Below are 24536 nucleotides of genomic sequence, written 5' to 3'. Positions count from 1 at the left end.
AATTCAAATTTGTCCTTCAGGATCCCTGAGCCTCTCCTGACCTGCCAGGCTGGCTAGGAGCCTCCTCCATCTCTGTGCCCCACCCCCACCCCCGTTTGTGTCTGCCTCCCTCCATCTCAGTCAGGAAGCTCTTGGAAGAGGCCAGGATGGGAGCAAAGTATTCCCTGGGATCAGGCCTCAGCCAGAGAAAGCCTCAGGGAATGTTCATAAGTGACTAAATTCTCTTATTTGAGGACTCAGCAAGTCTAACAGTCAAAGACTCTAGGAGTCCAGGATCTTTTGAATTTAAGACTGCTGAAGGTCTGGCCCTCATGCCTTGGCTCCCAGCGGCCACCAGGAGTCACCAGCTGCCTAGGTCTGCCAAGGCCATTCTCCCGCCTCCTGGGATTCACGGCCAGAAAGACCAAAGCTTCCAGTAGCCACCGTTACTGAGCTGCGTCAGGCCCTGTGCCTTCTATCCAGTATCTTGTTCCTCCCAACCACCTTGTGATGTAGGTGTCTCTTTCACAGATGAGAAAATTGAGGCTCAGAGAGGGTGAGTGATACGAGATCATCACAGCTGGCACAGCAGGACTGTGACTCTTGTCATACTTTTTTTTTTTTTTTTAAACAAAATGTCAGCAAATCTGGGCTCCCAATTAGGCAGAGCTGCAGGGCATTACCCGCTGTGCTCCAGCAGTGTGCCCACTGCCTCCATCGGGTAGGTGATTCTAGCTTTCTGTCTAAACTAAATCCCTCCCTGCTTCTCTTTTTCCATTCTGGCCCTGGGTGCCTAGGCCTGAGCCTGGGGGGGGGGGGTTAGTGTCCTTTGAACTGAGGGACATGCAGGGCCGCAGGAGGGAGGTGAACTTGAATCCTGGGAGGCTGTTAAACCAGCTACATCATCTGGGGCAAGTACCTCACAGGACTGCAGTGAATTCAGACTGCTTAGAGAATGCAGAAAAGGAGCTCAGGAAATTATATGACTCAACTCCTGGGACTGACCCCTTTACTCCCCTTAAGCCTTCCTTTCTTCATGGGGCAGATCTGCTAGCACATGCCTGCCTCACTTCAGGGAGCACATGCACACCTTAACTTACCTGGAGGGAATGCTTCCTGGAGGAGCAAGTCTGGAAGGCCAGAGACAGGCTGGGCATTACAGGGAATGAGGCAAGTGTGGGGAAAAGGGTTGGCAAAGGCCAAGCAGGGGAAGAGCTCAGAGGGGTGCCAGCTGGGAAGGCTGCACCTCTAGTCTTTGCAGTCCCGGGCAGCAGAGGGGGCAGGGATAGAACCCTGTGCTTAAAAACACTCTGATACGGGGACGTGTGTATGCATATGGCTGATTCGCTTTGTTGTGCAACACGGTATTGTGGAGCAATTATACTCCAACAAAGATGTATTAAAAAAAAAAACGCTCTGAGCTTCCGGTTCTCTCCAGGTTTTCAATAGTTGCTACTCAGGTGTTCAGTACGCAGGGGCTGCCTGCCTGAGTTTTTTCCCTAATGTCAAAAGTGTCACCCTTGCTGTGCATATGGACTGAGGGCCAGAGAGGGACCAGGGTCACACAGCAGAGCAGGGATAAGAATCCAGGCCCCCGATTCCCTCTTTTCTAAAAACTGGACTTAGGCTCTGCAGAGAGCTGCTGGCCTGGTCTTCTGGAGGCCAGGTTCTAGGTTCTACTCCCAGTTACCTTCCTGAGAGAACTTGGGCGAATCACAGTGGGGAGAGTTTCCACGTCCGTGAGACTCTCCCTGCTCCATGGCTCTGCACCTCACCAGTGGTGATCCAGGCTTTTCCCTGGGACTGTGGTACAGGCATGGGTACCACCTCCTCTACCTGCCTGAAGCTTGAGAGGGAGAAATGACAGAGGCTCTTGCTCTGGGGTCCTACTGCCCCTTGGTCATCTCCCTGTCCTGGGAGAGGCACCTTGGCTTGAAACTGCTGTTCCCACGTCACCCCCACCAGATGTGAGCCCGTTGGTGACGGGGATGGGAACTGAGTCACTTATGTCTCAATGCCCAGAACGTGGCCTGGGGCAGTAAGTTTGCTGACTGAACAAATAGAGGTGGTCCTGGCCCATCGTTCTCTGGAGGAATCCTGGTGGCACTAGGTGTGGACCCATCTGTGAGATGCGACATGACGTGTCTGGTACAGGTAGTTTTCTTCTTACAGATGCACATCCACTAGTCAAAAATATTTTCAGCTTATCTGTACATTATCTTATTTGATCCCCCTGGGTCTTATGAAGTTTGTATTGTCTTCTTCCCACTTTAGAGACAAGAAGAGGAAAGCCCAGAGGGGTGAAGGGATGACCCTAAGGGCACAGGTAATCGAGGCAGCCCAGGGACTTGAATACAGGCCTCTTGACCAGGCTCTTCCCCTGCCCCTCATAGGAGCAAGTGGGTGACAAAACACATGCTTAGGTGTTGAGCACACAGTGTGGAAGAGGTGTGCACCCTAAGAGGTGTGTTCATTTCTGCTGTTTCAGGATAACATTCCAGGAAAATATTCCCAGACCAGGGCTCTCTGACACAGACACAGCAGAAATGCTGCATTTGTTTTTTTGGCCAGTGGGACCAGGGGAAAATGGTCCAGAAACAAGATGCTCTTTGGCATTCACGGGGTTCTTGGCAGATCAAGCAGTAACAGCAAACACAGGGAACATCTAGGAGGAAACTTATACTGGTTAAGTTGTAGGATTTCAGGACAAATTACAATTCTCTCCCTTCTAAACTAAAATTTCTGTAACGTATTTTAGTCATGAAAAACAGCTTCATAACGAGCATTAAATGCAAAGATTCAGCCAGATTTTGTTACAAGGCCCCTCAGAGGGTTAGGAAATAATTCACAACTGAAAGCTTTGGCTGGGCTTGTTGGGCAGTGAGTGAATAGTGCAGCCCGGGTGTGACCACAACCCAGAGGACAGTTTGCTCTGTCCCAGTGGAGAGTTCAGTGGCTTGAATTTTCAACTTTTGGCCATCCCGAGAAGTCTCTGTGTTCGTAAAGTCTGTTCTCAAATATTGTGACCTTTTTGTGTGATGTTCTCACTCTGCATCTAGAAACTGAACTTATCTAGAACATAAGAGTTGGATAAGCCCTTGGAAATCATCTCATTCTACTTCTTTTAAAGCCAGGGTTGTGGCAGCCCAGTGGAAAGGGCGTCCATCAAGCGGTGGCAGGGCTGCGGCCAGAGGATATCCTCCCAGTTGCTTCTGTCTGCCTGTGGATGTGGGCTGGGGTGGTGGGTCAGAGGAAAGGGATCTAGGTGATGTGCTGCGAACCTGGTTCAGCTGCCTTACCTTTAGTTCCTGTGATGAAGGAGGCCCCAATGTAGCTATGATACAGGGGTGGGATGATTAGCTTAATTCCGTCCGCTGGTCACAGACCAGGCCTCTGGGGCCAATAGTAGTCTTGAATGCGAGCAGCTTTCTTTAGCAGGGGAAGGCAAGAGATGGAAGAGATATTAAATGTGCACTGATAGTCCTTACCATATTTATGGTGAAGCATTTTCACACCCACTCTTTCCATTGGGCCTCATGACAGCCCTGTGTTACTAGGAGGCTGGAAGGATAGCAAGGAGCAGTTCTGTAGGGGAGGCCGCTGAAGGTGGGCGAAGTGATGGTGAGGGATGCTTGTGGGGACCACCCTGTGCTGCACACTTTACATGTCCTTGGATCCACAGCATTATTCTCATGTTTCCGATGGGGACACTGAAGCTGGGTTCCACAGCTGTCAAGTGGGAGGCAGGATTTAACTCAGACCTTCCAACTCCAAAGTCCATGTTGTCTTCTACGCTGTTGGTGGGAGTGTCAACGGATACGGTCATTTTGGAGGCCAATTTGGCAACATCTAACAAAATTAAATACACACATACCTTTTTGACTCTCAAGTTACGTATTTAGGAATTTACCCAATATTTTCACTGGAACAAATTTTTAAAGAATTATGTACAAAGGTGTTCATTTCAACTTTCGAATAGCAAATGGATGGATACAATCTCATCATCCATCACTGTAGGAATGCTTAAATTATGATATATCCGAACAGTGGAATATAATGCAGCCTTCAAAAAGAATGAGGTAAACCTAAATGTATTATATAATCTCACATATAAAAAGGCAGTGTGTGCATATGAGTTCTATGCACAGAAAACGTCTGGAAGAATACATATAGCACATGCGCAGCTCTGGAAGAGGAGGGCTGTGGGGCCCCTCCCGAAACAGGCTGACCTCTCGTCCTCACTGGGCCGGCTGGCAGCCAGAGGGACTCGCCTTTTCACCTGGAATCCTCTAGCCACCCCCGAGACCAGTAAAATCTCCTTCCCTTGACTCATTACTCAGGGTGGAGGTTTAGGAAAGGACAGAGTAGTCCAGAGTGCCCACTTCCTAGAAGCTAGCAGTCACATCCTCTGAGGGGACTCAGTGGCCCTCCTCTCGCCCTTCCAGCTGCAGAATCAGCGCTCCCTCCTCAGCTCCCTCAGCACACTCTCTGCCTCGCCCTTCCAGCACCTCACACAGTACTGTCCTTATGTGTATACCTTTTTTCTCCACTGGGAAAGAACCTTGAGAGCCAAGACCACAACTTATTTATTTCTGTCTCTAGCATTCAGGGTATTACACATGGCAGGTGGGTGGCATGCAGGACTGTTTGTCCCATGGATGGATTAATTTACTTCCCCCTCTCTGTATCTGTTGTAGGGTTTAAAGGAGGGCCTAGAAGTATCTTTATAAGAAGCACTGGGTATTTGGAAAAGCCTGCTTACCCAAATCTCTTTATAAGTAAAACTTAGAAAACTTAATTCCATTTTTTTATTATTCAACATTTTATACATAATAAATACAAAGTTTTTACAGCCACTGTAAAGAAAGCACATCTGCACAGAGGCGCTTCCTCTGAGCCCAGCCGTGTGCACTGTGACACTGGATTACGTGTCCTGGAGGGAGGGGTTCTTTTTAAAAAGGAGGCATATTTTTACAACTTTGTATTTTTAAAATAAAATTAGCAGCTCTTCCAAAAAATATTTTAAAATATAACAAAAGATTTCAAATAACCCTCTGAGAATGTGGAAAACCCAGATTCAAGGACAATTTTGCTAGCTAAAGAGAGAATACAAGACTGGGTGGCAAGAATTGCCTGATTTCAGCACTTTGAAGATTTCTAAAGTGCTTTGAAGATTTTAAACTTGTCAACAAACTTTAAAATCTTAAAAAAAACCCCACCCTTTAAATTTTTTTTAAACTTAAGAATAAGTTTGATAAACACAAAAAGACCTCAAATAGATCAACAGGTTAAGAAGCAAAAAACAAAAACAAAAATCCTCAAATCACGGAGAAGATTCATCAATGAGTACTGTCACTGAAGTGATCAAATGACTAACTGAAAATTTCTTCAGCTCTGACCTTACTTTTGGTCAAAAATCCCATGGGGACATTTGGCGAGCATTTCACGTTTTTAGATTCTTAGGAGGGATGGCATTTTCAAAGCATAAGACAACTTTTGAATTAAATTCTACAAATTTGATTTAAAAAAAAAAAAAAAGCAACTGGCAAACATCCCTTAGTCCCTAAGCAATGCACTCCCTATCTTCCATAGGAGGTGGAGGGCCGCCGGAGGCCTACTCTGGGACGCCTGCGGCTATGGGTTTGTTAGCCTGCAGAGGAGGCTACTCCTGGCTCTCCCTGTGACGTGGAGAACCTGTCAATTTGCACCTGTGGAATCCTTTAGTCCTTCACAGGAAGCTGGTTTCCATGAGCCACAGGTTCTTCCTCCCAAGGAAATGTCAGGCCAGTTGGACCTGGGAAGCTGCATTTTATGTGGTGGGTGGCTGCCTGGGCCAGTGGACTGGCTTGGGAATAAAATAATGCTAGAGGCCTCCCCAGTAGAGAAGCTCGACAAGGCAAGTATGTGTCCCCAGTTTATCTAGATGTTCAGATTCTAAGGATACTGGTCAGAATAGTATACGCTGCAAAAATTAAAATGAAAAATACCCAAATACAAAAAGAACATTAAATTGGCTCATTTCAGATCTGGAAGCTCCATTTCTGCTTTTGCCACAGCCTCCTTTCTATTAGTCTATGTGATGGGATGAGATTCGGCTACTAGTTCAGCCCCTCCATGTTAGCTCCACTAATACTAAATGAATGGCATAAATATTAATACAAAGGACACTGTTATTGTTTTAAATCTGTTAGTTGTGGAAGAGATGTGCATTAATGCAATTGGTGCTAAACTCAGGGCAGTCCATTTTTTTCCAATACGGTTTCAGTTTCTCAATTTGGGGACTAACTGCGGGGAGGAGCCAGCCTCTCCTGAAATCCCTCCTCCTGCTTCCTTATGTAGCCAATGTGATCTGATTAAACTCAATCAGATGAGCAGAAGCCACTTGAAGAAAGATGAGAATCTTTGCCACGTCCTTGTGGCCACAGTAATATACTGTACGAGTGCACATGATCAGTATCTCTGTGACTGTGCCCTGATCGAGGCCTGGTCTTGAGTCTCATACAAAAATGGGCCACTGTTAGGCAAGAGGGCTGTCCCCCTCTGTGCTTCTAGGGCCCTCTAGGATTTGTGCTGTGGTAGGAGAGATGACATAGAAAATGACAACAAAAAAAGGCACAAAATATTCAAAACATGGGAGGAGTCTACCAGGCCACCCAGTCACATATAATCCTCCTTGTTTTTGCTCTGTTCGAGTCATCATCATGCAAAGGTGCCTAAAAAACAAGACTGGCCAAACTCTAAGCCTGGCCTTGATTGTAGCAGTAACGGACGGGCAAAGCCATCATCACACCAGTGTGATTTCCACATCCTCGATCTTCTCTGCTGGCCTTCGGTGGTTCTGCGTAGGTGGAGGGGGAGCTGCCCGGACCTGAGCAGGAAACCATCACATGGATTGTCAGTCAGCTTCCCGATTCAGTGCCTGAAGCATCCAAACCCCAACTAGTCATTTATCCAAGGACATGGGCACCCCAGGGCTCTCAGAAATGCTCTAAGCATGTGCTTTCAACTTAATTTTCACAACTTCTTACACTGAGAAGGACCTATTGTTCTGGATGAAATGTGAAACTCATGATTCAGGTTCTTGCCTAGGCTGAAGTCCTCATGGGCACAAGAGTCTTTGTAGCCCTAAAAGCCTCGTCCAAAGCAAAGGCCTAGAGTTGAAAGCGAGAGAGCAATGCTTGGAGAACTGAAAACCTTTCAACATGTCTTGGAAGGAGAGTTGCAAGAGAGAAGACTAGAGAGGTAGGCTGGGGGTAAGTCATGAAGGGCCTCATTAATCCATATTTAAAAATCGGAGCTTTATTCTGTAGGCAAAGAGGAATCTTTGGTGGATTTTAAACAGCAGTATCAGATGTGTGAAAAGATGACTCAGGTAAAAGTTTGAAGAAAACAGTGGTGGTGGGCGAGAATACAGGTGACAGTTTTGGAGACTCCTGTGGTGGTCTGAAAGAAAGCTGATGTTGGCCTGCACTAGGGTACGGGCAGTGGGGCAGCAGAGGGTGGAAAAACTTGACAGCTGTCTCCAAGGTAAACCTGGCAGGACTTGCGATGACTCTTTGTGGAAGGCAGGGTCAGGGAGGTGTCACGAGTGATGGCAGAGCACTGGCAGGATGGGGGTACCACTCACCAGGACAGGAAATATGGGAGAAGGAGTATGTCTGGGAGGGAAGATAATTAACTCGTGTTTTGCTGAGTTTTGGTACATACACACTGAGATTTCCACAAGTCTGAAGCTCAGGGAAGAGACTGGATTGGCAGTTATAAATCTGGGAGTTGTCAGTAAATAAATGGTTATCAAAGCCTTGGGAGTAGATGAGATTACTCAGAGAGTGACTCTAATGACTTTAACAGAAGCAGCCCGTGGAAAGAACCCTGAGAAGCATCAACAGAGATGGGTAGAGGCAGAGAAGCCCGCAAAGGTCAATGAAAATATAACAGGGAAGAGCCAATTCTGACTCTCTGTTGGATCTGTTTCTTTGACTTTAACCTTTGCTTTTTGTTGCTTTTGTTATTATAATCATACATAGTGGCCTGCCTCAGGGAACCCTGCCCCTCTGCCTGAATGTTAAACTAAAGTGCCTTTGTTCAGCTCACAGGGAGACAATCTGACCCTGCCCACCTGTGAGTGGCTGCAGAAAAGAAGAAATTAACACATCCCCTCCCCATGCTGGCCAAGCAGGCAAAACTAATGGCCTAACTTTACTTTCTCACCTCCTCCCCCACCTCTAAAGAAACAGGCATCCAAGATGGTTTTCTGGGGACCCTAGTCTGCCATCTCCTTGGTCTGCCGCTTTCCAAGTAAAGTCGCTATTCTTCGCCTCAATACCTCGTCTCCCGATTTATTGGCCTGTCCTGCGGCGAGAAGAGTGAACTTGGACTCAGTAACAAAAAGGGCCAGGAAGTAGAAAGCAGACCAGGAAAGTGTGGTAGAACAAACAGGTCCATTTCTCTCCATTCACGCTCTTACCCGCTAGTCCACACTACTGTCCCCTCTTGCTTGGACCACTGCTCCAGCCTCCTAACGGCTCCCTGTGTCCATTCTATCACCTTCCATTCATCCTCCACTTAGCTGCCATAGTGGTGTTTTAAAAATGCACAACTGGTCATATCACTGTCCTGCTTACAATCTTACAATAGCTTCCTAAACTTTTAGGATCAAGAACCAAGTCCTTAACAAGGCACTCAATATCTGCTGAATGAACAAAGCCAAAGGTAGTGAGTGGTTCAGAGAACTGCGTCAAATGCTGATAAGGGGGTCTAGGAAAATAAAATTGCAAATATGCACTAGATTAGCATGCGAAAGTTATGACCTTGAAGAGCTGTTTCACAGTGAGGTGGTGGGGTGGAGTCAGTGAGGGGTGAGTAGAGGTGATTATTTGTAAGAACAGATTCCTTTGAGAATAGAAGCTCTCAAACCTCAAAATGCATGTATCTTATTTCATTTCAGTGTCCGTCAAAGAGGCAATTAGAGGCCTGGAAAATAGGTTCTCATAAAATGCCTGCTGGAAAAAAAAATGCTTCTGTTTCACAATTAGACCACTTTAATGCTCTCAGAGCTTGTTATAATTTAAATACACTTTCATAGCTGTCACCTTGCAATCTCTCCATGGCTCAGTGAGGAAAGCACCAGTGTAAGCTAGACCTTCCAAGATGTGTTCATTTGTATAGCCTTCCTTTTCCAGAGCTCTTTTTAACTTCCCAACTCCATCTTACCCTGGCATGGAGGGAATTAGTAACAACACAGGGGTCATGGAGATACATGAATTTCTAACTTTCAATTTGGAGAAACTACGCATTCTATAACCCTGCCAGATAAGAGACTTACAGGTCGTAGTTTCCCATATGAGGTCTCAGGAGTATGTCTGGATGCCTGTGAGAATCCTGGCGATTCGGCATGGAAGCTGTTTTCTAAGGGAGGGAATCAAAGAAGCTCAATTTATTTGCGTTGTTGAGCAATAAAAATGCTAATGCAGATCTGTTTGCTCTTCAGGTGAACGTGTGGATTTCTGAATCAAAGCGCATGTAGACCCATGCCCTGGAGAACCCTTACCATTTGCTGAAGGAGAGCGGGGGAAGTACTGAGAGCTCCTCTTATCTGGGCTGGGGTAAGGGCTACTAGGAGGCTGGTCATACAGTGGCAGTGGAGGCAGGGAGCCGGGCAGCTTGGGGGAGGGAGAGATCTGCAGCAAAGGGAAGAGAGGTTACGAAGTGCTCACTTGAGGAAGGAGAGACCAGCAGGCTTCTCTGACTACTCCTGGCAAATTACTTTTCTTTGGAGCTAAGTTATGATTATTAACTTTCTTGGTCAGCCTCATTAGAAGCAAATGAGCCTAGAATAACCACCCCAACCCCCAGTTTTGTGTTGCATTTAACTTTTTCCTTCCACAGATCTCATTATACTACTGATTTTAGTTTATCTTAAACAGTTACCAAGTCAAACCATTCTCGAGAGTTCTATTGAAAACATACCAAATTAGTCAGTTCAGTGAAGAACAAAAAAAGGGACAAGTTGTATTTTTCAGTGAAGATAAAATAATTGGCTGAGTTTCTGACTTCCCCACGTTCTGTAAATGTCACGCTAAGTGGTCACAATACCACACAGGCAAGATGGACAGACATGTTCCTTATGGTCCTGGACCTGCCAGGCCTGCTGTGACTGATCCGAATTAGAAGTTTCCCGTAAAGACAAGGTTTGCTATGATGAGCTAAGCCTATGGAGCTCTGGCAGGCTCATCAGTTCTCTGAACAGGACTAGTAGGACCTGGGCTGGGCAGGGAGGCTCTGACAGTGTGAGGGAGAAAAAGAGCAAGCTAATATTTTTACTGCATAAACTAACCACAGAGATAATACATTCCCTCTCTGGTTTCTTTCTTTCTCTCCACCAAACCATTCTTTTGTATGTCACACACAATTTAGTATTTTCGTTCCCCAATTCAGAGAACAGAATGTGGGAGAAGTGAGCTGTCATACAGCCATTGCACAAGAGCCTGACTGACAAGTCTCTGCTTCCCAAATTCAGTTTTGCAGAAACCCGGCAACCAAGGATTGGAGTGGTGAGGGTGAGGCCAAGACCACAGCCCACTTTTGCGTGGGTCAACAGACTCCTTGGGAGTCATTTTCTTTAAACATCTTTTAATTCAGCTTTTTCCCCCTGTTGTGCACCTGAATCTCTCGCATCCATGGAGTGTCACCATTTTCTGAGGCTGAAAGTTCTTCCACTAGCACTGATGGGAAAACTCCAATCCGCCCATTGAATTCCCCTTCCCAGAAGCCATCATCATCCTGGTTTTCTTTGTTCAAGATTCGGATGATTGCTCCCTCAGGAAAAGATAATTCATCATCTGTCTGGCCCTCGTAGTCATAAAGTGCTTTCACAAAACAGACTAGGTAGCAAGAGAGAGAAAAATGCAGTAAGAACACCGACAACCAGGTTACTTTTGCAGCCACCCCATGCACAAGTGACAACTAAAAGGCCATCGTACAGCTATAATTCTGTACTCACTGAAGATCAACTTTAGGGTTCTACTGTACAGGATAAACGTGACCAAATAAACATATTACAGAAAAGGAATAAAGTTGTGCTTTTTAACCTACTGAAGGCTGACTCCAGGGTAATACAGTTTAGGCCAAATGTGACCAAATAAAGAGTGCCTTGTTTCAGTCTTTACCACTGGCATCTCCGTTGAGGCTGCCTGAAACGAGTTCGGCCTCCGTGGAATTGCTGGATGTGTGTGACCGACTGTCCAAAGCAGCCAAGGACTGCAGCATGCTCAGCAGACTGTTCGAGGTGGGAAACTGTAGGTACTTTTCTGGTACATAACCCACTTGGCCGACTTTATTTCGAGCCTGAGTAAAAGACATGTGACAAAACAGGTTTGCACACACAATTTGGACAGGGTACAACAAGAACCAAAACAAACTCCTGAAAATGTCACAAGAAGGGGCGATATGAGCAAAGGAATATACCTTTACCCAGTCTTCCATATCTCCATCTTCAATCACTTCTAACACCTCATGTTCCTCAATGGTCAACTCATCTGGTTGAGAAGCCTGCAATGTAGGATGGTCATGGACAAAATTAAAAAGGTTAGATAAAGAGCAGATGTGAACTGATCATAACAAAAACTGGGGATCAAAATATTGAAATGATTTTGAAAAACGTATTGAACATAAAAATTTGAGTGTTGTAAAACTATCATAATGAGGTGAAGTTTTACTTTAAAAAACTAAACAAAATAAAGCCACAACAAAAACTGGAGAAACGGAATCCTCAAGAGGCAATCAGGTTCAGTGAACACAGCACTCTGCTGGAAGTAGAGGACCTGGGTTCTAGCTCCAGCTTATGTATCTATTGGTAAGTTATTCAACTTCTTGATGCCTCCATTTCTTCAAAATGACAATCCTGCCATTCTCGGGAAGATGGGGGAGTTAGTGTGGGATGAATAAGCACAGAACCATGATGATTTGGGAAGCACAAGCAAAGGAGAAAGCCGTGAATTAGAACTACACCAGAGGGCTACCATGGAGGTGCAGGCTGTGAAAATGCAAAGAGCTATGTACATGGATTGACTGATAGCTTGAGCAGTGCCTGGAATTTGTCTGGAATCACCGTAAAACAGTGGCCAAGAGAAGAAAATTGTAGGAGAGAAATGACTGATGCTCCAACTTAACTGTAGAGATTAGGCTGATCCACTTGTGTGCTTCTGCAGAAGTTGCTGTGATTTTTTTTTTTTTTTTAATCCCTAACAGCAGGAGTCCACTAGCACCAGACACCTAAATACTACCCCTGAGGCAGTAGAATCTGAGAGCAAGCTCTCAGGGACTCTGCAGGGGGGTTGTAGAGAGAGACTTTGTGACTTTGTTTCATAAAGAGACTTGCCTGTCACATGTAACAGGAGGGGTCTGTGGACATCTTCTGGCTCTTAGTGAACAGCCTTAAAAGCTTTCCCCAAGTCCCAAGATTAGTTAAAACTACTGCTTTAGACCATATAATTTTTCAGATCTCACAGTCTCAAAGTGTAAAATATCTCCAAATTACACAAGCAAAAGTAAGGCAAGACTCATTTCCAAAGACTCATTTCCTATTTCATGTACGTTTCATGAAACCCAGATTCTGGATATTGCTATAATAGCTACTTGAGACAGAAAAATAGTACTGAAAATGGCTGACCAATCACAGAAATACTCCAGGACAGAATTTTAAGCAGATTACCTCTGATCTCAAAATATGAGGGAAAAAAAGCTCACTGATTTTTGATAGCTTTTCCAATAGAATTTTTAAAAAATTTAATTTTTATACAGCAGGTTCTTATTAGTTATCTATTTTATACATATTAGTGTATATCTGTCAATCCTAATCTCCCAATTCATCCCACCACCACCACCAACCCCCTCCAATGGAATTTCTTCACTAATCTGAAACCACACTATGCCTTGAATATACCAGCAAAAGGCACCTACATAACAAATTCTGTGGCAAAACTTAAAAAGTTATCCAACACAACCAGATTTTAGTGTGTGTGATGGCAAAGCAGGAGGGTTAAGAACACCTTTAAATACAATGCTGCCCTTGTAAAAAAAAGTCATGAAGGTCCATGCGAGTTGTCCAACATAGTTATATAAGCAGACACTAGCTTGATCATACCATACCCAAGCAGTGACCAATTCTTCCACTTGACAAGGTCAGGTCCTTTGCATGACACTCAAAACCCTGTGGTCTCTTGATGCTTTGGCCCCAGCAAACTATTCCCTATTCTCTGAACATACCACGTTCTTTATTGCCTCTATGCTTTTATCAGGCTGTTCCTTCTTTCCAGCAGGCCCTGCTCCCTCTTTCCCATCTGTTGACTAGATTTAGATTACTGTGAGTTCAAGTCCAGCTTCAGTCTGTTTCTACAGGCAAGTGACCATAAGACCTTTTAGAGCCTCAGTTTTCTTTTTTATTCCTATTACAATGTAAGCTCCACGAGGGCAGAGATTTTTGTCTGTGTTCATCAATGCTATATCCCCAAGCCTAGAAAAGAGCACAGCATGGTACATGGAAGGTGCTCACGTACTGATATTTGTTGAATTAATGGGTTGGTTGATAATATCTTCCTTATAGGATTATTGAAGGGATTAGAAAAAAAAAAATATATGTATGATACCAGGTACACAGGACTTCATAAATGGTAGCTATTATTATTACTTATGATTTGATGCCAAGCTTATATGTTTTCCAAGACCACCCACAATGAGCTGGCTGCTTTTTCCTCCTTTTATTCTTAGAAGGCTTTGAGCATCCCTCTAACACTGACTACTGTGGCTCTCAAGTTAGTTGTTTGCACTTTTGCGCTTCCTATTAGAATGACTTACTTAAGGCAGGGAATGTAATTCTTCTCACTTATCCCAACTAAAGACAGCAAGTAGTCAGTAAATAGTTATTAAATAAACACGTGGTCTCACACTACCTCATGAAGTCCTAATACGCAATGGCAGCCAGGACCCCAGAAGCAGCCGTGCCCTCCATTCCCACCACCATCTCTCTAAATTTCCTGTTTTCTTTTAAAACAATATGATTTTTCCTGATTACAAAAGTAATACATGTTCACTGTAGAAAAGCTAGAAATATGTATAATTAAGACCTTAAGGTAATACAATTTGGTATCTTACTTTTTGGACATATTTCTTCTTACATAAAAAACTCTAATATAATTTTCAATTATCTTCATAAAATTTTGTTATGGTTACATTATATGAATGGTTAATTTACTTAACTATTTCCTTATTGGACTGCCAACTTTGCTATTATAAAGTAGTACTATGATGAAAGAGCATTTTGTATCCAGAATGTTTTTCTATATTGTGGGTCACTTTCTTAGGATATATAGTAGTAGGGACAAAGTTATGAGCATTTTTAAGGCTTTTGAAACTACTCCTTAAATTTAGCTTTTCTTTGTTCTCACCAGATTAACTTAGGCCTTCTTTGCTGGTCTGGACCATAGGAATCACAACTAGGCTTACAGAGACTAACTCCACTCTAATCTACTCTCTCTGGAATATCTATACCACGACCAGGGTTACCTTATTTAAAAGCCTAGTCTGATTTTAGGACACCCAATGGCTTCCTTCAGCCAGGATAAAAGCCAAACTCAGTCTGATCTACAGGTCTATCTGACATCTTTACTTCCAGCTGCTCTATTTCCCACACTTGATGCTCACACAACACTGAGTTTAACATTTCCTGAACACCCTATTATCTCATCAAACTGTGTCTCTGTATCTGCTGTTTGCTTATAAGGCTCTTTCCCTTCCCTACCTTATCACTGTAACTAGAAAGATCTTATTCATGACCCCACTGAAATGCTACCTCATCTGTAAAATTCCTCAGATGTAATAATCACTCAGATACCTAGGACCCTCTCTGTTTAAGGACCTTAAATTTTAATTCTGGAACTTCAAAGTAAATATAATACTGAGACGGAAGATAGGGAAACAATCCCAACCAAGTTTTATAAAATTTTAAAACACCTTACAAGTATCTCGGAAGATGACTTCAAATTTTCAAAAGGTTATCAAAACAGTTTACATTGGGGAAAAAAAAATCCCAACCCTTTTAGAAAAGAGCAAGTATTGTTAACTTAAATATATAATAAAAGGATGTTAAATGAAAAAAAGTCTGGTAATCACTGATATTGAGGAGTAAATAATATTAGCTTTTGGCTCTCCAGGGATGGTGGTGGTAGGAGTGAGACTGTCCCATGTATGATTTAGATTCTCCTCAGACCCTTCCTCTGCTGTTGTCCCTTCAGCATGGCATTAACATGAAAGTAATTCATTTAAATTAGTGCCATTCATTAAAATGAAAGGGATTCATTTGTTCATGCCTTCCTTACATCATTCATTTATTCATTCCACAATTATTTCCTGAGGACCCACTATGTGCCAGGCACTGTCCTAGGTGCTGAAGACACATAAACAAGGTACACAGACATAGACAAGGTTTCTGCCTTCATGGACCTTTAGTGGACAGTCAGATAAAGAAGTAGGAAAACAAACAACATTCAGTTTGGTTGGTGATAGGTGCTATATAGTAAATAAATGAGGACAAAAGGGCAATGGGATAGAGTTGTGACTGGGGAGTTGGCTATGCATTTAGGTGGTCAGGGGAAACCTGAGGAGGCACTATTTGAGCTGAGCCTATATGAAGAGCAGTGGGCAGCCAACCAAGATTTGGGAAAAGACAGTTCCAGGTAGGGGAGCAGCAAGTGCAAAGCTGTCAAGTCAGAGAGGTGCGTAGTGCTTTTGAAGACTGAAAGGCAGCCAGAGTTGCTAACGTGTAGTGCATGGGCTGGGTGGGTTGGTCTGACATGAAGCTAAGGAGATTTTCAGGGGCCAGATCAATCTGGACATTATAGACCCTTGTGAAGAGTTTATTTTTCTTTGTGTGATGGAAAGCTTATAAAGGGTTTTAGGCAGGGGAATAAAATAACCTCCTATACGTACTAAAGATAATTCTGGCTGCAGAGTGGAAAGTGGTAGACAAGTATGTTGGTAGACAAGTATGAAGAAGGGATACCAATTATTAGGGTTTTTTTCTTTTACAGTAATCAAAGCAATGGCCTAGACCAAGATGCGAAATGTGAATGGATTCAGGATATGTTTTGGAGGTGGACTCAACAGAACTGGCTAGTGATTGATGAAGGGAGTAAGGAAAAGAGAGGAACCGGGGAACTGAAACTCAATTTACTTTGAGTAAAAAGTTAATGGGAAAGCAGGGCAGGGGTGAGAGAGATTAAGAACTATTATACCAAATCAGGTTTGGAAGTTCAGGAATCTATTTATCCAGATCCTTGCTTAACCTGGAAACAAGAGGTGGTTATATTAAGGTTAGGAAAGGTAAAGTTTAACAAAACTGCTCTGTCAAGCAATTTTATTTTAATATCAATTTTGAGAACTATTGTAATGGAGGGTCTTGTGTCAGGCAATTGATAAGGGTAAGAGTTCTATTTACAGAAAATTTACTAGATGTCAGGCACTGTGCTAAATGCTTTGCTATAAAAGTGGTATCTCATTTAGTCTTCAAACTAGCCCTATAATATTATCCCCATAATATAGATAAGAAAACCGAGGCTCACAGAGACCAAGGGACTAGCGTGGTTATGTAGATCGTAAGTGTCAGGGACAGGATTTTAACCAAGGCAGTCTGACGTCAGAGCCTGGACTCTTTCCCATTATGTTATGTTGCCTCTAATATGAACTGAACACCAATTTTATGATAAGTACAGTATAAGAGGCTGGGTAGATACAGTTACTTGTATCTTCAGAGTTGTCACAATTTAATGTGAGAAGTATGTTAGAGAAATACAAACCTTATAGGAATAAACAACTTTGCAGGTGAGTGGATAATTTCTTAAGGTGCCAGAAGGGCTGGAACTGCTGTCATCAAAAACATCCATGTTGTCTTCAAACTCTTCTCCTTCTTCTCTTTCGGTATCTGCATTAAGCTAGGAAAAATCAGAAGCCATTGGCTAGCTTGCTTACTTCAAGAAAATGGATGAAAGCAGGAAAAACACTTAAAACCTGATTGTTTCAAAATGTTAATTAATTTACTTATTCAACTGCACAAAGAAAAGTATCTGTTCTGTTCTCACTTGCATTTTTAATGTTATGAAAGGACAGAGTTTTTTTTCTTTTTAAAACCAAGAGTCGGGCTTCCCTGGTGGCGCAGCGGTTGAGAGTCCGCTTGCTAAGGCAGGGGACACGGGTTTGTGCCCCGGACAGGGAAGATCCCACATGCCGCGGAGCGGCTAGGCCCGTGAGCCATGGCCGCTGAGCCTGCGGGTCTGGAGCCTGTGATCCGCAACGAGAGGCTGCGATAGTGAGAGGCCCGCGCATTGCTATGAAGAGTGGCCCCCCCGCTTGCTGCAACTAGAGAAAGCCCTCACACAGAAACGAAGACCCAACACAGCCAAAAAATAAACAAAAATGGACAAAGGACTTGAAAAGACATTTCTTCAAAGAAGATATACAAGTGGCCAACAAGCATATGAAAAGATGCTCAACATCACTAATCATTAGGGAAATGCAAATCAAAACCACAATGAGATACCACTTCACACCCATTAGGATGGCTATTATAAAAAAACGAGGAATTAAGTGTTGGTAAGGATGTGGAGAAACTGGAACACTCGTGCATGGCTGGTAGGAACGTAAAATGTGTAGCTGCTTTGGAAAATGGTATGATGGTTCCTCAAAAAGTTTAACACAGAATTACCATATAATCCAGCAATTTCACTTCTATTCTTTCAATTCTTTTCAATTTTAATTTCTATTCTATTCTTTCAATCCTTCCTCCCCAAAGAGTCTGAAAGCAGGAACATGAACAGATATTTGATTACCAATCTTCATAGCAGCATTATTCAGAATAGCCAAAAGGTAGAAGCAACCCAAGCATCCACTGAGATGAGGGGATGAACAAAATGTGGTATATGACAACAGAATATTATTCAGCCTTAATAAGGAAGGACATTCTGACACATGCTACAACAGATGAACCCTAAGGACATTAATATTAAGTGAAATAAGCCAGTCACAAAAAAGATAAATACTGTATGACTCTACTTATATGAAGTACCTGAAGTAGTCAAATTTATAGAGACAGAAAGTAGAATGTTGGTTGTCATGGATTTAGGGGTTGGAGGACAGGGGAGTTATTTTTAAATTTTTTATTTATATTTATTTATGGCTGTGTTGGGTCTTTGTTGCACAGGGGCTTTCTCTAGTCGCAGCGAATGGGGGCTACTCTTCGTTGCAGTGTGCGGGCTTCTCAGTGCTGTGGCTTCTCTTGTTGTGGAGCACGGGCTCTAGGCGCACAGGCTTCAGTAGTTGTGGCACGTGGGCTCAGCAGTTGTGGCTCATGGGCTTTAGAGCGCAGGCTCAGTGGTTGTGGTGCACAGGCTTAGTTGCTCCGCGGCATGTGGGATCTTCCTGGACCAGGGCTTGAACCCATGATCCCTGCATTGGCAGGCGGATTCTCAACCACTGTGCCACCAGGGAAGCCCCAGGGGAGTTATTGTTTAATTGGTATAGAGCTTCACTTTTGCAAGATGAAAAGAGTTCTGGAGATGGATGATAGTTATGGTTGCACAAAAATGTGAATGTACTTAATGCCACTGAACTTTGTATTTAAAAATGGTTTAAATGGTAAAGTTTATGTTATGTATATTTTGCCACAGAAAAGGGCACAGTTCCTTTTGAAATGTAGCACAAGGAAAATAATTTAACCCAGTTTCAATGTATATTACCCATCATAGCTAAAAGGCATATATTAATTAAAATCAAATTGAGTGTAAAAAATGTATTTGAGTATTGTCCATTATATTAAAATACAAATAATATTTATATGAGCATAAATATCTAACAGGGGTAGGCAAAGTAAGAAGAATAAAGACTGGAAAATAGAGGAGATTGGCTTGTTTTTTTATATACCTCTGAACTATAAACTATTAGAATAGGCATGTTTTACTTTTTATTTTTTTAAAATAAATTTATTTATTTATTTATTTTTGACTGTGTTGGGTCTTCAATGCTGTGTGCTGGCTTTCTTTTAGTTGAAGCGAGCGGGGGCTACTCTTCATTGCGGTGCGCAGGCCTCTCTTTAAGGTGGCTTCTCTTGTGGCGGAGCATGGGCTGTAGGTGCGTGGGCTTCAGTAGTTGTAGCACATGGGCTCAGTAGTTGTGGCTCACGGGCTCTAGAGCGCAGGCTCAGTATTTGTGGCGCACGGGCTTAGTTGCTCTGTGGCATGTGGAATCTTCCTGGACCAGGGATCGAACCTGTGTCCCCTGCACTGGCAGGGGGATTCTTAACCACTGCACCACCAGGGAAGCCCCTGTTTTACTTTTTAGATTAAAAATCCAATAAAGAAGAAACAGAATAGGCTCAAAGGTTTCTTGGTTTCTAGCTACATATAAACACTTATTTGGCTACTTTTCCCTATGTTTAAACATGCAAAGGCACTAATGCTTACACATTAAGGATATAAGGAATGGAGAGTCAGAACTGGGCCTTACAGTAGAACAATTAATTAGAATACCAAATACCTACTATACGCTGAACACTAAACTAGGCTCTTAGATATGAAATGAAGGATGCTGTCTGCATTGCAGGAGTTCACAACCTAGAGTGGGAAATGAGCACAACCAAATGCTAAGTGCACAGAGGGCCCTGTGAATATGGAAAGGGTGAATTGAGAAGAAGGTCAGAGATTTCCTGAGATTCAATGAGTCAAAAAGTATAAGTTGCCTATAATGTCAAGTTCTACTCTTTATTGAGTTAATGTGATTTCTCTTGTGTAATTATCACTGACATTTTAAAAGACTCTCTTCACCTGCTATTTACCTAATAAAATTCTAAAGAACTGGGGGAAGGAGAGGGTTCCTGAAGAATAAATAGTACATACTTCTTGTCACATTTATTGCCTCCATTTCAAAGCCCCTGTAGTAGTCTCATTTATAACTATTACTGAAAATTCTCCACAGCTGAGTGCCTCACATGCCTTATCTTACAAATATTCATGTATGGTCAGTCAGATCAATGACAAAATAGACTCAAATCTTGACCTTTCAAATTATCTCAGGCTTATGATTCTATTATTTTCCAATAGGGTGTCATATAAAAGATGAGGTTCACATGCAGGAAACTGCCGTAAAACTAACTTAAACATATTTATATATACTTGGAAGACATTGCCTTTATATTCTAGTAAAGGTTATAGACATTACAAAAAAACAAAACAAAACAAAATACTCATACATCTATAAAAACTAAAATTAAAGCCAATGTGTGTAGAACATGTTTCCAAAAATATAGCATAAGGAATGTTAATATGTACTGTGCTTTGGCACTGGGAATCAATCCAATACATTTCATTTTGGCAACGTTGTTTGATACTAAACATTCCTTTCTTTCTCCTTCATTTTGAGTTCATTTTTTGATTCTCACGGAAGGGACTGAAAGGTTGCAGTGACAGCAATAGGGGTCACTGCCACATGCTTTTGCATTGCTCTAGCAGCTTTCCAAAGTATGTCATCTTAGGACAATTTCTTCCTTTTTCCTCTTCCACCCTCTGTAACTTAGCTGTTGCAATGCCTTCTTGACCCAGCATTTCTAAAATCACATTCTTCCTGTTTCTTAACAACTGCTCACATCCCTTTTCCTTCCTGTCATCTGACAGAATTTTAATCAAAACTATTCTTTCTAGCTGTATTAATATTTTCCCTTTCTTAGAGGTTATAAAATGCTTACTCTTATTGCAAGGGTAGAAGAGAACTTTTCCAAGTTGGTTTTAGTAGCTGACCTCCTGTATTCAGCAAAATTATCTCTGAAGGGCTTCATCAGCTTTATGGTTCCTGGATCTGACAGACTTGGGTTTGAATGCTGACTATGCCATTTACTTGCTATATGACCTTGGGCAAATTATTTGACTTCTCAACTTCAATGACCTCATCTCTATAATGAAAACAATTACTTCTTAACAAGGTTATCATAAGGATTAAGTGAGGCAATACTTAAACCCTTAACACATGCTTGGTACATAGGAGGTACTTAATACATCATTATTGTTTTTATGAGAAAAGGAGAATATAGATTAGAAAAATCTGGTGACATCCAGCACAGAGGAAGGCAGCTCCCTATAACTGGCCAGCAGAGCCTCTGAATTCCATCTAGACAGAAAAGTCAGCACAGTGAACATCATTCCAGACACAAGTATATTATAAAAAATGATGTTGAAAATATCAGCAAAATGGATTTCTGTTTCCAGGCAAGATGGAATAATATTAGGGACCAGATTTAAACTCCTTCCAGAAACAACTAAAAAACTGTTCAAAATATATGAAAGACCAGTTTTCAATACACTGGACATCATGTGATGAAAGTTAGTGATCCTTGGTGGATGGGAAACAATTTCCCCAACTTACTGTATGAAAAAAGTTTCCAAGCTGAGATATAGCAGGAGGGAACCCAAGAAAAGGATGGTGGTCTCCCTGAATTGAGGATATGGAACTGGGAATTCAGGAAGGTCAAAGTGGCTAGAGTTTGCTGGGTAGAGTAATGAAGAAATGCATAGAGAGAACTCTGGAAATCTGCAGAGGTCTCCCTCAAGTCTTCAGCTAAGTACTGATCAGCACATACATGTCAAGAACTACCTGAAGCCAGCAATAGAACCACCCAAAGGATTAGAGGGAACAATCCTCAGCATTCACATAGGTCTGGGAATATTTCCTATTCCCTCTTAACAGAGCAGAAAACCTCATAAGGCACAGGGCATCATGTAGGGAACTGAGAATATCAGTAAGGATACAGAAGATTTGAACAACACTATAAACCCACTTGACTTAATTGACATTTATAGAACATAACAGCTAACACCAGCAGATTATATATTCTTTTCAAGTACACATGGAACATTTACCAAGATATACCATATAATGGGCCACAAAACAAGTCTCAATAAATTTAACATGATTCAAGTATGTTATCTGACCACAATGGAAATAAATTATATCATTAATAGAAAGGTATCTGTAAAATTCCCGAATATTTGGAAATTCAATAATACTTCTAAACAACCCATGAAACAAAGAAGAAATTAAAAGGCCAATTAGAAAATATTTAAAACTGAATGAAAATAATAACACAGTGTATCTGAATTTGTGTGGTATCTGAATTTGTGTGGTGGCGCTTAAGCAACATGTAGAGGGAAATGTTCGTACCAAATACCTATATTGGAAAAGAAGGAAAGTCTCACATCAGTGACCTTAGGTTCCACCTTAAAGAATTAGGAGAGAGCAGGTTAAATCCAAATTAATCAGAAGAAAGGAAATAATTAAAACCAGAGCAGAAATCAATAAAATAAAAAATGGAAAAACAACAGGTAAAAAAGTCAATGAAATCAAAAGCTGTTTTTCTTTTTGTGAAGATACATCAAATTGATAAACCTCTAGTAGGATGATCAGGGATAAAAAAGAGGAGACACAAATAAACAATATCAGGAATAAGAGAAGTGATGTCACTACAGATTCTCCAGACAATCAAAGAATAATAAAAATATTATGAGCAACTTTATGCCAATAAATTTGGCAGCTTAAATGGAATTGACAAATTCTTTGAAAGATACCTATGATCAAAGTCCATTCAAGAAGAATAAGTTGAATAACCCTATCTCTATTAAAGAAATTGCATTTTTTGTTTAAAAAACTCCCACAGGGGGCTTCCTTGCTGGCGCAGTAGTCGAGAGTCTGCCTGCTGATGCAGGGGACACAGGTTCGTGCCCCGGTCCGGGAGGATCCCACATGCCGCGGAGCGGCTGGGCCCGTGAGCCGTGGCCGCTGAGCCTGCGCGTCTGGAGCCTGTGCTCCGCAGCGGGAGAGGCCACAACAGTGAGAGGCCTGCGTACTGCAAAAAAATAAATAAATAAATAAAATTTCTGCTCTTTGAAAGGCATTGTTAAGAAAATGAGAAGACAAGCCACAGACTGGGAGAAAATTATGTAAATCATCTATCTGATAAAGGATTTGTATCCAGAATATAAAAAGAACTCTCAAAATGCAATAAAAAGAAAACAAACAACCTAATAAAATATGGTTGAAAGATCTGAACAGACACTTCACTGAAGAAGATATACAGATGGCAAATAAGCATAAAAGAAGATGCTCAACATTATTAGTGAAATGCAAATTAAAACTAAAATGATACACTACTGCACACCTATTAGAATATCTAAAATTAAATAGATTGACCATACTAAGTATTGGCAAGGTAGTGGAACAATTGGAACACTAGTACTCTATTGGAGGGAATGTAAAATGGTACAACCACTTTGGAAAACAGCCTGACCGTTCTTAAAATGTTAAACATATAGCCACTGTATGACCCAAACAAACATACATTCATAGCAGTTTTATTTGTAATAGTCCCAGACAACTCAAATGCCCATCATCAGGGTGAATGGATAAACAAATTGTGGTATATTCATACAACAGAATACTACTCAGCAATTAAAAGAAATGAACTATTGATACATGCAACAACATGGATGATACTCAAAATAATCATGCTGAGTGAAAGAAGTCAGACAAAACAAACTGTACACTTTTAAATATGTGTAATCTATTTTATGTCAATTATACCTCAGTGAAACTGTTAAAAATATCAGTAAAGCTTGGGAATTTTAATGACAACTGGCCACACAGTATTTGAAGATGCTATAAGACCATTAATTATATAAAAATAGGGCAGTCAGTGATTCACCAGATGCTTAAAAGAAAAAAAGGAAAAAAATGCATAGCAATTGAAATGAATCATGATAAAGGTTAGAGGAATAAAGGGTCATCCACAGAGTAAGAAAGTATAGTAAAGAGCAGTGCTTTAGAGGCAGGGATATCTGGGTTCTAATCCCAGCTCTCTCCACTTACTAGCTGTATACTGTTGGGTGAGACAGTTAATTCTTCTAAATCTATCTTCTCATCTATAAATACATTCAGGATGGTTGTGATCATTAACTGAAATAATGTATGAATGTGTCTGACATGGAACCTAGTACAGAATAGATACTTTACCAATGTGAATTCCCTCCTTTTGGTAGTATTTTAAGCTTAGTTGGTAGAACTGGAGTAGACAACTTATCTTGAGGTTCAGATTAATATTTTTGAACATGTAATATATGTAAGGATCTGTGTCAGGTACTTTACTTGTTATTATGGCTATGGAGAAAGTCAAAGAACATAACACAGCTAGAGACACTTCTCTTAGAAGTGAAATGCTCTACATTTTTTCAATGTCCTACTTTGGTCTTGGCTGTCAGTAAGTTAGAGTGGTTCCCTCAATCTGTGGACACCATTTCAACAGACATTATAGGTAATTCCCAGCACCTAGCAAAGGGTCTCCTGAGCAGTGCAGGCTCAATACATGCTTACTGAATTGAATTAAACTGATGTTACTGGGAATTTGAAATGTTAGTTTCATTAAAAGTGTGGACATTTTGAGTATGGAGTTTAGTCCAACAAAAAGACGACTG

At 41.8% G+C, this 24536-nt stretch overlaps 1 protein-coding gene across 3 annotated transcripts in view; it reads right to left on the bottom strand.

Moving 5' to 3' along the window:
- Nucleotides 1–4784: 4784 nt before the first annotated feature.
- The window catches only part of FCHSD2 (FCH and double SH3 domains 2), a 299421-nt gene continuing 279669 nt past the window's right edge, over nucleotides 4785–24536 (bottom strand). For 2 of the 3 annotated variants that reach the window (XM_082845563.1, XM_082845565.1), the window contains 7 exons: nucleotides 16830–16964; nucleotides 11446–11529; nucleotides 11148–11325; nucleotides 10642–10862; nucleotides 9530–9659; nucleotides 9305–9387; nucleotides 4785–6847 (listed from right to left, as the gene is read on the bottom strand). In XM_082845563.1, coding sequence (XP_082701689.1) covers nucleotides 6764–6847; nucleotides 9305–9387; nucleotides 9530–9659; nucleotides 10642–10862; nucleotides 11148–11325; nucleotides 11446–11529; nucleotides 16830–16964 — 915 coding nt within the window. In that variant the 3' untranslated portion in view covers nucleotides 4785–6763. The remainder of the gene's footprint in view (nucleotides 6848–9304; nucleotides 9388–9529; nucleotides 9660–10641; nucleotides 10863–11147; nucleotides 11326–11445; nucleotides 11530–16829; nucleotides 16965–24536) is intronic. The other variant, XM_082845564.1, reaches the window with a different exon arrangement.

This window comes from Leucopleurus acutus (genome assembly GCF_964270905.1).
Source record: "Leucopleurus acutus genome assembly, chromosome: 8".
Lineage (NCBI taxonomy): Eukaryota > Metazoa > Chordata > Mammalia > Artiodactyla > Delphinidae > Leucopleurus > Leucopleurus acutus.
Note: the sequence above shows the minus strand (reverse complement) of the source record. Positions and strands in the feature narration are given on the sequence as shown.